At 44.3% G+C, this 12690-nt stretch overlaps 1 protein-coding gene across 3 annotated transcripts in view; it reads left to right on the forward strand.

Moving 5' to 3' along the window:
- Nucleotides 1–12690, forward strand: part of RIPK1 (receptor interacting serine/threonine kinase 1) — a 150750-nt gene that overhangs the window by 93806 nt on the left and 44254 nt on the right. For all 3 annotated transcript variants that reach the window (XM_044293588.1, XM_044293589.1, XM_044293586.1), the window contains exon 6: nt 4466–4615. In XM_044293588.1, the coding sequence (XP_044149523.1) occupies nt 4466–4615 (150 nt within the window). The remainder of the gene's footprint in view (nt 1–4465; nt 4616–12690) is intronic.

Consider the following 12690-nt stretch of genomic DNA (forward strand, 5'->3'; position numbering starts at 1 on the left):
TTTTTTTAGCGTAATTCACTGCAAATATATTCAGATCGAACCAAATTTCCCAAAATATTTGGCGAACCAGCGAATCGAGTTTTTAAAAAATTCGCTCATCTCTAGTCACAACATCAGATCCCTCGCGATTTCCCCTTATCTGGGAACAACGCGAGCCTGGGGAAGCCTGCACACAGGGCTTACTCCTAGGAACGGGTAAGGGAGGCGGTGCGTCACCGGGGTTCCAGTTCCTTGTCCAGCCCTCCCACAATGTGGGGAAAGGAATCAAGGCCGGGCGATAAGAAACCATTCCTAGCACTCCAGGAGAGACTTCCATGCATACCCGAGGACAAGAAACAACGACTGAATAAGTAGGGGGAGGAGGCCTTTTAAATCACGTGCATGTGTGTTGTTTCCTGTCCTGGGGTTGGGGACACCCTCCTGTGAGTGCTGTTGTGCCTTCTGAACCCTGCAGAGTACCCAAACAGCAATTTACATCCACGTTTATGACAGTTCAGTGCCCACCTAACAATTTAAGGGGTGTGGTGGCACACACTGGATAGAAAATATTGGGGACTTAATTGCTATGTCTGTTGAAAAACTGCAATTTTTATTTTGCTCATTCAGCTGCATATTACCATCAGCAAAACTGTGGCTTCCAAATGCTCACTTCACCCCTTAATAAATACCTTAAGGGTTGTAATTTCTAAAATAGTGTCACTACTTGGGGATTCCATTTATTATTTCACCCCAGAGCCTCTACAGTTTTCATCAGAGGCTGTGTAAATCACCACATTGGGTCTCAAAATGTTTATGGTGCTTCTTTACTCCTAAGCCCTCTCATACGTGAATGATTTGGGCCCCATGTAGGGTGTGTATAAAGCCAGGAAGTACGGCATGATAATAAGAGGGTTTATTTTTCACACTGGCACACAACGGACAGATCATATTGGGCACTGAAACAACATATCTGAAAAAATTGCAATTTTTTATTTTGCAACATCTGCTGTGCATTAATGTTTGAAAAACGCCTGCAGCGTCAAAATGCTCACTATACCCGTAAAATAAATACCTTGAAGGGCATAGTTTCCAAAATGGAGTCAACCCAGATCCTCTGCAGTTGATAGTGTAAATCGCCACAACAAGGCCTCAAATACGCATGGTGCTCCTGGGCAAGGCAAGAGATTGGGGCCACATGTGGGGTGTTTCTCAGACCAGGAAGCAAAGCATAATAATTAGAGGTGGGACGAATCCAATTTTTTAAAAATCCGAATCCGAAAAGGTTCTCTAATCTATCGAATCCTGTACATAAGAATTGTGTGAACGATGTAATAAACAAAGTGATCCAAACACTTATTGGGGGGGGGGGGGGGGAATCAGTGGACGACACTGTTATGGGGGGGGGTCCCTGCAGTGTGAATGACCCCCAATACAGGGGCTGGGGGCCGGCATCTGGATTAGGAATGACAGAGAGGACCGATGCAGTCCAGGTATTTAAATGCATCAGCCCTCTTACTGTAGTATAATCTTATGATCTAACCTGCATTGTTAAGATATAATAATCCATCTGTATTACTTACATTACAACATTAAGTTCTGTAGCAGAGAGGAGGGAGGAGGCAGGCCGGGCGTGAGGCGCGTCACTCACTACATCGCGCGCCCATGCCGCCTGCTTCATTCATAAAGTGGGCAGAGCAGGCACGTTATGTAGTGAGTGACTCGCCATCTGCCTGGCCTACCTCCTCCCTGCTACGGAACTTAATGTTGTAATGTAAGCAATACAGATGGATTATTATATCTTAACAATGCAGGTTAGATCATAAGATTATACTACAGTGAGCGGGGCCAGTGCCTTAGAATACAGGGATTGCATCGGTCCCTGCTGTCATGGATTCGTCTGATTCGAATTTAGTAAATGAGATCTGGATTCGAGTCCACGAATGCCTCGAATCTAAGAAGATTCGAGGGATTTGTATATTTGACGGATTCGTCGTCCCACCTCTAATAATAATAAAAAGGCTAACTTTTTACATTGGCGCATGCTGGGCTGTTGTTAGGCTAATTTCACACTTGTGTTTGGTGCGGATCTGTCATGGATCTGCACAGACAAATCAGTTCAGGAAATAGAACCGTCTGCATCCGTTCAGAATGGATCAGTTTGTATTATCTTTAACATAGCCAAGACGGCTCCATCTTGAACACCATTGAAAGTCAATGGGAGACGGATCAGTTTTCGATTGTCATAGAAAGCGGATCCATCCCCATTGACTTACATTGTGTGTCAGAACAGAACTGTTTGGCGAAGTTTCGTCAGACGGACAGCAAAATGCTGCAAGCAGCGTTTTGGTGTCTGCCTCCAAAGCGGAATGGAGATGGAACGGAGGCAAACTGATGCATTCTGAGCGAATCCTTTTCCATTCAGAATGCATTAGGGCAAAATTGATCTGTTTTGGACCGCTTGTGAGAGCCCTGAATTATAACAATCTGTGGTGTGCTTTTTTTTCCTGTAACTCCTGTTGCCCCTGAAAAATTTAGGGCAAAAACATTTTACTGGAAGAAATTTTTCATTTTCACTGCAAAGTGTTTCTAAATTCTGCAAAACGCTTGCGGCTTATGGGGTCAAAATGCCTACATCCCTTAATAAATTCCGTGAGGGGTGTAGTTTCAAAAATGGAGTAGATTTTTTATTTTATTTTTATTTTTGGGGGGGGGGGGGGGGGTTTCCACTGTAGGGATACCTCAGAGTCTCTTTAAATGAGACATGGTGCCCAAAAACGATTCTAGCAAAATCTGACACCCATGACCCCCGCGATCAGCTGTTTGAGAAGGCTCTGGCACTCGCAGCAGCAACGTCCCCTTCTCACAGCAAACCAAGCACAGAGGCGTACATTGTATAGCGGCTGTGCTTTGTATCGCAGCCTATCCCATTTCACTAGGAAATCTCTTGAGAATGCCTCAGCGCTACTGAGAGCACAGCTGGTCTTAAGCAGACCTCCAAGTTCTCCTCTGGTGCTCCAGATCAAGGTACCCCCAAGGGGTTAATATCCACACGTGGCAGAGAGACTAGATGCTGACACATAGCTGGTTAAGGTAAGCTCTACGTTTATTACAATAAGTAAAACCGTTATTCACCTTCAGGGAGGCGGTTCTTCCTGAAGCACATGCAATTATTTCATTGGCTTAAGAAGGAAAAGGCGATAAGATAACACTTGGCTTCTGCGCAGTATGCACTAGGTCATAAACTTTGGAATGTAAACATCTATGGGTCCACGCCATGTTGTAATGGTGGTCTTCCTAACCTCAATACTACATATGTCATATGTGACACTTCAAGGAGGTGATTTTCTATACGTGGTGAATAATGTGTGTACGTATCCAGCTAAGTGATTGGCTTAAGCATTCTTCCACAGTGCATACATTTTTCTTGAAGCATCTGTACAAAGAGAAGATATAAACACTGCCCAGAGCACAGCTCTCTTTTAACATTCTAAAGAAAACAAATCGACATTGACAAAATTATAACATAAAGTAGGCATATGGTAAATTTTTATAGTTTTCAAATTTTCGGTGAATTTTATATTTTAATTTTTTTTTATAAATAAAGGTAAAAAGGTAAAACGGATCTACCCAAATTTACAACATGAAGTACAATGTGTCATGAGAAAACCATCTCATATTTCATTAAAGGGATTCTGTCACCTCTTTTTACCCTATAGATATGCGGACATGCACGGCAAGATCGCTGCTAGCATGTCCGCAATATTCCTGTCCCATATCTCTGAGTGGTTTTATGGAGTGTAAAAAATTATTTTATATGTATGTAAATCAGCCTGGTAAGGCGCCCAAGGGGCTGTACTCCCCGTTCTTGCAGTCTACAAGGGATAGTGGATGAGGGGAGAAGCTGCTGATATGGTTGTATAGTGGAAACAGGGTTATTGCAGGTTGGAGGCTTTTCTGAAAAGATGGGTGAAACGTTGCTTTTGAAGGTTGTGATGGTGGGAAACAGTCTGCAGTGATGGAGTAGCAAGTTCTACAGTATGAGGGATACACAGAAGAAGTCTTTGAAACAATGATGTAAGGAGTAAAGAAGAAGGTCTTGCGAGGATAGTACATGTGGGAAGGTATTGAATACAATGAGGAGTGGCAGAAGTACACTACAGTCTTTTCCATGTGATTGTTAGTTCTAGTCTGAATTGCAGAAGAATAGATTTATCTTCACCATATTACTGCACATTGTATTTTGTTTGATTTTCAGTCATTTTTCTGGAAATCACTCGAGGTCCGAAATTGGCCATTGTGATCTTCACACATGTCACCATGCCATATGAGAAGCTCTTGACTACATTTGAACAGTAGTCGAAAATGATTGCAATATTTTGTGCGACTTGTTCTAATAAAACACGATGGGCAATGTTACAGTAGTGCTTGAATTACGGTAACCCAAACGTAATACTGTAAATGCTTTCATTTTTATCTTGTTTTGTAGATGCAATTAATAGCCAGCAGTTATCACTTTGTGTAACTAGCGGGGAGAGACCTGATTTACAGGAGAGTCTGCAATGTGGCCTAAAAGAAGCATCGGATCTCATGCAGCAGTGCTGGAAAGAAGAGCCAGAAGAAAGGCCAACTTTTCGAGGTGAGGCCTAACAGATCTATCCGCCTATATTTTTTCTTTTATACAATTTTATGACTTTTTGATCACTTATTAAAAGGGTTTTCCGACATTTAAAAACTGATCAGTGGGGGTTCGACACCCAGCATGCCCACCGTTCAGCTGTTTGAGAAGGTACCAGAGCTCCTGTGAGTGCTGTGGCCTTCTCTTGGCTCACCAAGCACAGCACTGTACATTGTACAGCTTGGTATCGCAGCTCAGCCTCATAAACTTTTATGGCGCTAAGCTGCGCCTAGGCCACGTGACCAATAAACATGTCGTCATTAGCCTAGGAAAAGCTTTGAGAAGGCTATCCAGAGGATAAGTCATCAGTATTTAAGTCTCGGAAAACCCCTCTAATCCACATTTTAGGAGGCGGGATGAACACAAAATATCATTCTGGCATTTGTTTCATTTCCATTTTAAAAGCATTCACAGTGCTTTTTATAGTTCATTATGGGTGCAATGATACCAATAATGTGTACCTTTCTCTTAATTTTTTTTTTCACATAATAAAGAATTTAACTCTTTAACCCCCACATTCCAATAACCGTAACTTTTTTATTATTCTGTTTACATAGCCAATGTTTACGTGACAAGATGCATTTTAGTTTCAAACATTCTTTTGAGAAGGTATATCAGACAAATAATACAAATTGCTGTACTGCACTAGCAAGTGAGCCCTAAGCAGGGGGTGACCAAGAAGACAATAAGTCAATATGCAGTCCATTGAGAGCATCACAAAAGCATGAACACAAAAACGGAGACAAAAATGGTAATAATAACAACATTGGTCCCAGTAAAATAAAGGAAAGGGGAAAAAAAAAACCATGAAATTCACCAGCGTGGTGGGGTATCTCGAAAGATTGGTTAAATATCCATATCCAGCACCCCTTATCTGGTCAGACAATTCTCCATTCGCAGCATAACAAAATCTAACTTATGCAGGGTATGGGAGGAGGACAGTCCATGCTGAACTGTGCTTCGTACATACAGGGAGTGCAGAATTATTAGGCAAGTTGTATTTTTGAGGATTCATTTTATTATTGAACAACAACCATGTTCTCAATGAACCCAAAAAACTCATTAATATCAAAGCTGAATATTTTTGGAAGTAGTTTTTAGTTTGTTTTTAGTTTTAGCTATTTTAGGGGGATATCTGTGTGTGCAGGTGACTATTACTGTGCATAATTATTAGGCAACTTAACAAATATATACCCATTTCAATTATTTATTTTTACCAGTGAAACCAATATAACATCTCAACATTCACATATATACATTTCTGACATTCAAAAACAAAACAAAAACAAATCAGTGACCAATATAGCCACCTTTCTTTGCAAGGACACTCAAAAGCCTGCCATCCATGGATTCTGTCAGTGTTTTGATCTGTTCACCATCAACATTGCGTGCAGCAGCAACCACAGCCTCCCAGACACTGTTCAGAGAGGTGTACTGTTTTCCCTCCTTGTAAATCTCACATTTGATGATGGACCACAGGTTCTCAATGGGGTTCAGATCAGGTGAACAAGGAGGCCATGTCATTAGATTTTCTTCTTTTATACCCTTTCTTGCCAGCCACGCTGTGGAGTACTTGGACGCGTGTGATGGAGCATTGTCCTGCATGAAAATCATGTTTTTCTTGAAGGATGCAGACTTCTTCCTGTACCACTGCTTGAAGAAGCTGTCTTCCAGAAACTGGCAGTAGGACTGGGAGTTGAGCTCGACTCCATCCTCAACCCGAAAAGGCCCCACAAGCTCATCTTTGATGATACCAGCCCAAACTAGTACTCCACCTCCACCTTGCTGGCGTCTGAGTCGGACTGGAGCTCTCTGCCCTTTACCAATCCAGCCACGGGCCCATCCATCTGGCTCATCAAGACTCACTCTCATTTCATCAGTCCATAAAACCTTTGAAAAATCAGTCTTGAGATATTTCTTGGCCCAGTCTTGACGTTTCAGCTTGTGTGTCTTGTTCAGTGGTGGTCGTCTTTCAGCCTTTCTTACCTTGGCCATGTCTCTGAGTATTGCACACCTTGTGCTTTTGGGCACTCCAGTGATGTTGCAGCTCTGAAATATGGCCAAACTGGTGGCAAGTGGCAGTTATTTTGCGCCTTGGTTTTTCCACGCGCTTCTTGCGACCCTGTTGACTATTTTGAATGAAACGCTTGATTGTTCGATGATCATGCTTCAGAAGCTTTGCAATTTTAAGAGTGCTGCATCCCTCTGCAAGATATCTCACTATTTTTGACTTTTCTGAGCCTGTCAAGTCCTTCTTTTGACCCATTTTGCCAAAGGAAAGGAAGTTGCCTAATAATTATGCACATCTGATATAGGGTGTTGTCATTAGACCACACCCCTTCTCATTACAGAGATGCACATCACCTAATATGCTTAATTGGTAGTAGGCTTTCGAGCCTATACAGCTTGGAGTAAGACAACATGCATAAAGAGGATGATGTGGTCAAAATACTCATTTGCCTAATAATTCTGCACTCCCTGTAGTTCAGGCTCACAGCATCACGCCGCGCAATACAATACAAATGCAAGCGCATAATGCTTTACATATACAGCATTATGCATTAAGGGGTTAATGACCGGGTAATTTTCCAGTTTTTCATCTCATTTTTTTTACTGTCAGCCTTCCCAAAACCATAACTTTTTTTTTTCTTTCTCCATTCATATAGCTTGAGGGCTTGTGTTCTGCGGGACAAGTTGCACTTTCTAGTGGCACCATTTACTATGGCATACGATGTAGTGGAAAGCAGGAACAAGATTATAAAAATAAATAAAAACACCATTCTGCCACAGTTTTATAGGTTTTGTTTTTAGAGCGTTTTTTATGCAATCAAACTGCTCTAAGTAGAAGGGAATAGCTGCGCTCACCTGTGTCCAGCTTGGTGGAAGCACAGACTAAAAAACCCGGATCAGGTGCAGTTTGAATCCAACAATGAAGGAGAATTCCAGCTTCCAATAAAAACCATTGTATTCTTCATTCTTCAAAAAAAATCATAAAATCCAATTATGACACCATACAGACAGAATTGCGTTATATTCTACGTGTTTCAGATACCAAGATACGATCCTTATTCATGACCTAAGCTACCATATTTTTCGCCCCATAAGATGCACTTTTTCCCAAAAAATGGGGGGGAGGTGGGGGAACGTTAATGCGTCTTATGGGGTGAATATGAAAAAAAAAAAGGTGGCTTGCAGCCAAACATATTATACTACCTGCTGGGAGGAAGTGGCTGGACACCGCTGCAGATGGTGGGGGAGGCAGGGACTGACTGCCTTTGCAAATGGTGGGGAATGCAGGGACCGGCCGGCGCTGCAGATGGTGGGGGGATGCAGGGCCCGGCCGTCGCTGCAGATGGTGGGGGATGCAGGGACCGGCCGTCGCTGCAGATGGTGGGGGATGCAGGGACCGGCCGTCGCTGCAGATGGTGGGGGATGCAGGGACCGGCCGTCGCTGCAGATGGTGGGGGATGCAGGGACCGGCCGTCGCTGCAGATGGTGGGGGATGCAGGGACCGGCCGTCGCTGCAGATGGTGGGGGATGCAGGGACCGGCCGTCGCTGCAGATGGTGGGGGATGCAGGGACCGGCCGTCGCTGCAGATGGTGGGGGATGCAGGGACCGGCCGTCGCTGCAGATGGTGGGAGATGCAGGGACCGGCCGTCGCTGCAGATGGTGGGGGATGCAGGGACCGGCCGTCGCTGCAGATGGTGGGGGATGCAGGGACCGGCCGTCGCTGCAGATGGTGAGGGAAGCGGGGTCCGGCCGTCGCTGCAGATGGTGGGGGAAGCGGGGTCCGGTCGTCGCTGCAGATGGTGGGGGAAGCAGGGTCCGGCCGTCGCTGCAGATGGTAAGGGGGAGGCAGGGACCGGCCGCAGTTGGCAGAGGCAGGGACCGTCCGCCGCTGCAGTTGGTGGGAGGCAGGGGCCAGCTGCCTCTGCGGGTGCTCCGTGTTATGGACCGGCCAGCCGCAGCAGGTGTTGGGTGATATGAACCGGTTGGCCGGAAGATGCACTGAAAGGGGTTGATGGGAGCATGTGAGCAGGCAGAGGAGGGGGGTGGAGCAGGCTTCCCTGTCAAAAATGACTTCTCCGCCTCTCTGTCTTCACGGTTGTCCCTGCTCCTGTTATGCCCTGAGAGCTGTGTCATCTATACATCTATAAGGTACCCCTAATAAAGTAACCCCCCCCCCTAATAAAGTGACCCCCTTATTAAAGTGTCGAAGGATAGCCTCCCCCTTTCCCCAATAAGTGTGTCAGCAGCAGTTCCCCTCACCCCCAATAACACTCTGTCAGCAGCAGAATAGGCTACTTTCACATTAGCGTCCGGCAGGAACAACCACCGGAAATCAGCCACATTCACTATACCTTTTGTTCAAAATATATTTTTTCCCCTATTTTCATCCTCTAAAGCCTAGGTGCGTCTTATGGGCAGGTGCGTATGATATACAGTATATCATACTAAAAAACCTTATCTATCCACCTCCCTTTGTTAATTAATTGCACCAGGGGTGAGTGGGTGCACAAGATGTGCATAGAAAGTGGCAAAAAAAAATCCAGGAAAACAGGAAAAGAAACCAAAAACATGTAACATCACATTTAATTATGTTGCAGAATAAGATTGTGTTTCTTAGGCCCCTTTCAAATGAGCGAGTTTTCCACGTGGGTGCAATGCGTGACATGAATGCATAGCACCCGCACTGAATTCTGACCGATTCATTTCAATGGGTCTGTGTACATGAGCGGTTTTTTTTTCACGCATTAGTTCTGCGTTGCGTGAAAAAGCAGCATGTTCTATATTCTGCAATTTTCACGCAGCCCTGGCCAGATAGAAGTGAATGGGGCTTCAGTGAAAAACACATTACATCCGGAAGCAAGTACGGATGCAATGTGTTTTTCACTGATGGTTGTTAAGAGATGTTGTTTCACGCGCGTGAAAAACGCATTGCACCCGCACTGAAAAAAATCTGAACAACTGAAAGCAATAGCAGACAAAACTAACTGAACTTGCTTGCAAAATGGTATAAATGCACCCTGAACGCATCTGGAGCCAATCCGTCACGCTCGTGTGAAAGAGGCCTTATTGAGGCCAGTCGGAGTACAGCTTCCCAGCCGAAACATCCAAAAGGTCTCCTGGCTGAGCAGTTTTTCTTATGGTCACCCCCTCTGATTGGGGCCGTGACTCGCTCGATTCCCTGGACTACAAAAGAAAAAAAGCCTCCTCTATGTATATTGGTAAAGTGGCTGCCGAAACCTTTTTGGTTCTGCTGTATGGAATATCTGATATTTTGTTATGAACTGTAGGCTGACTATAGCCTGAATCTTTTTAAAATTTTAATTTTGTGGGGGCGTTGCTTGGCTGCATGAGTACACAGCTCCTGCACCACAGCGACTGAATCTCAGCGAAACCTCCACCCCAGCCACCAATTTTCGACCAGTGGACACCTGTCTGGATCCCCAGAGCCATGGGGAAGCCCAAGAGACAACTTCCCAGACTGAATAGTGGAAATATGGATGGCGCCCGGAGCTTGGACAACGCAGCATCCTCCTCTCCAGTGTACAAACTAACACCGGCGCAAACACCCAGACTTGGTTCCCTATCACCTTCTCCAGAGGTCTTCTATTCCTCTCCTCCAAACTCCCCTGCTTTACCACTTACTCTGGAAGAAGTAAGAGAAGCAAGAGCTAGCTGCAGGCCCTCTCAAAATGGCGTGGACGTAGATGGCGCTTCTCCTTCAAACGGTCCACAGAAAAGGAGCCAGCGAATAGACTACTCCCCTGAAGCACAGGTTGGTTCTATTGCTTTACCTCCTAATGATGTGGCCTCTAATGAAGACTCCTTGATGGCCTATTAGGTCTCTGAGAGACCCGTGTCAGAGGATGCACTAAAACAAATGCTGATCGCCCTGAAATCCTCCATGCATCAGGACCTAGCAACCCTTATAGCTCCTCTAGCCACTAAAGTACAGGAGGTGAACAACAGAATGTCACATTTGAAGTCTAAAATGAAAGATTTTGCTACTTCTCAAAACGCAGTTATAGATGCTCATAATGACATGGCCGACGAAGTGGAACCTATGAAAATGGAAGACCGCTCACGCAGAAATGATAGAGTTCTGAGATTTCCAGCTCTAAAGTTACCCCTTATATGCAAAAGATGTTCTTAGCTCTCATTACTCAACTATCAAGAATTGATAATTGATAGGGCTCACAGGGTCGGTCCCTAAACCAAAATAGATGGTCCCAGAAATCCCGAGAGATACATTAGCTCGCATTCATTTTTGCCCCACTAAAGAGGCAGTGATGTCAGCAGCCAGAAAAGCTGGCTCACTCCCTGCACCATACAACTCTGTTCGCCTCTATACGGACCTCTCTGCGGCTACCCTGCGACAACGCCATGCTCTACTGCCTATTACATTATCTCTACGCAAGAACAACTTGGTATATAAATGGGGATGTCCATTAAAACTTTTCGTTTCCAAAGATGGTAACACCCACTTGGTATGCACTTTTGAGGAAGGAAAAGCACTGCTACAGTAATGGCAGATCCGTATCTCCGAGCTTGAACCGGGAAAATCTCTGTTTCCCAACTTCCCAAGACAAAACCAGAGGTGATCTTTTCTTCAGCACAACATAAGGAGTAAAATTCTGCAATTAAAGCTGGAATATTTGAAGTTCCTCTACTATCAGACAGAAAGCACTAGCTCTGTCAAGAGATTATTATATATCCTTAGAGCGGATATATAATCTTTTTGCCTGAAGAATGTCTCGGATTTTAGTATTGTTCTTCCCACCCGACAAGGGTGTCCAATTGGTCTTTTACCTGTTCTTCTACAGGTGGCAGAGATGGGGACTATTTATGTTTCCTAGTTGCAACAACTTTCTCAGGTTCCTTAAAGGTGCAAATCCCCGCTGTGACTTTCCTTGTTATTTTCTAAAGCAATTGTAGCTTTTGGCCTCAACATGGGACTATCGCCCCCACCAGCCATTAGAGGCATACCTCCTACTTTTGGACTTTTATGTCTACTTAGCTTTTTTATTATGTTTGGTCGCGATTTCCCATTTACATGCATGGTCACATTTGGGTTCGTCTCGAGCATAGCAGTAGTCTCATTCAGCATTTTCATCCAAAACCATGGGACTGAAAATTCTTTCTCTTAACACCAAGAAGCTCAACTGCCCACAGAAAAGATCTTATTTATGGAGGGAGGCATTGTCTCGTTGGTGCAGATATACCCTGTGTACAAGAATCCCATCTTTTGCAGACAGATTCCTGCAATGTTAGACACCATCTATTTCCAGTTAATATTCATTCCAACAATGTGAAAAAATCTAAAGGGGTGTTCATAGCCGTTAAAAATAGTGTTTCATTCTCTCCCATCTCTCAGATCACAGATCAGAGAGGCAGATACATAGTTCTGGTATGCAGAGTGAACAACGTTATTTATACGCTAGTGAACGTATACGCTCCCAATGAACGCCAAATATCCTTTCTACAGAAGGTGATGAGACAAGTTCATAAGGTAAAACAGGGTAAGCTAATATTTTATGTGGAGACTTCAACTCCATTACTGATCCTTCTCTTGACTCGACCAACCCATACAGGCGCTCCCTATCAGGCTTAGCAGCATTTATCCACTCCGAAGGCCTGGTCGACGTCTGGCTGGCACAGCACAGTCAAGATAGAGATTATACCTTTTTCTCCCCTGTACACTCATCCTATTCTCGAATAGACATGTTTTTAGTAGACCGCACAGCCCTGTTTCACACAATAGACTCTTCTATTGGTCTGATCCAATGGTCTGACCATGCCCCTATAACATTACACCTGGCAGAGCAATATTAATCACTCCCTGCTCCAATCTGGCAGAACAACACCTTCCTATTTTCACACTCTAAATATGAAACTGAAATACATCAAACCATACAGGAATATTTCCAACTAAATGAGGGTTAAGTTTCAGATCCTCTCGTAGTATGGAAGGCCCACAAGGCCTTTGTTAGAGGTATTCTCATTAAAATGAATCACACAGAAAAGAAAA

This window comes from Bufo gargarizans, chromosome 5 (assembly GCF_014858855.1).
Source record: "Bufo gargarizans isolate SCDJY-AF-19 chromosome 5, ASM1485885v1, whole genome shotgun sequence".
Lineage (NCBI taxonomy): Eukaryota > Metazoa > Chordata > Amphibia > Anura > Bufonidae > Bufo > Bufo gargarizans.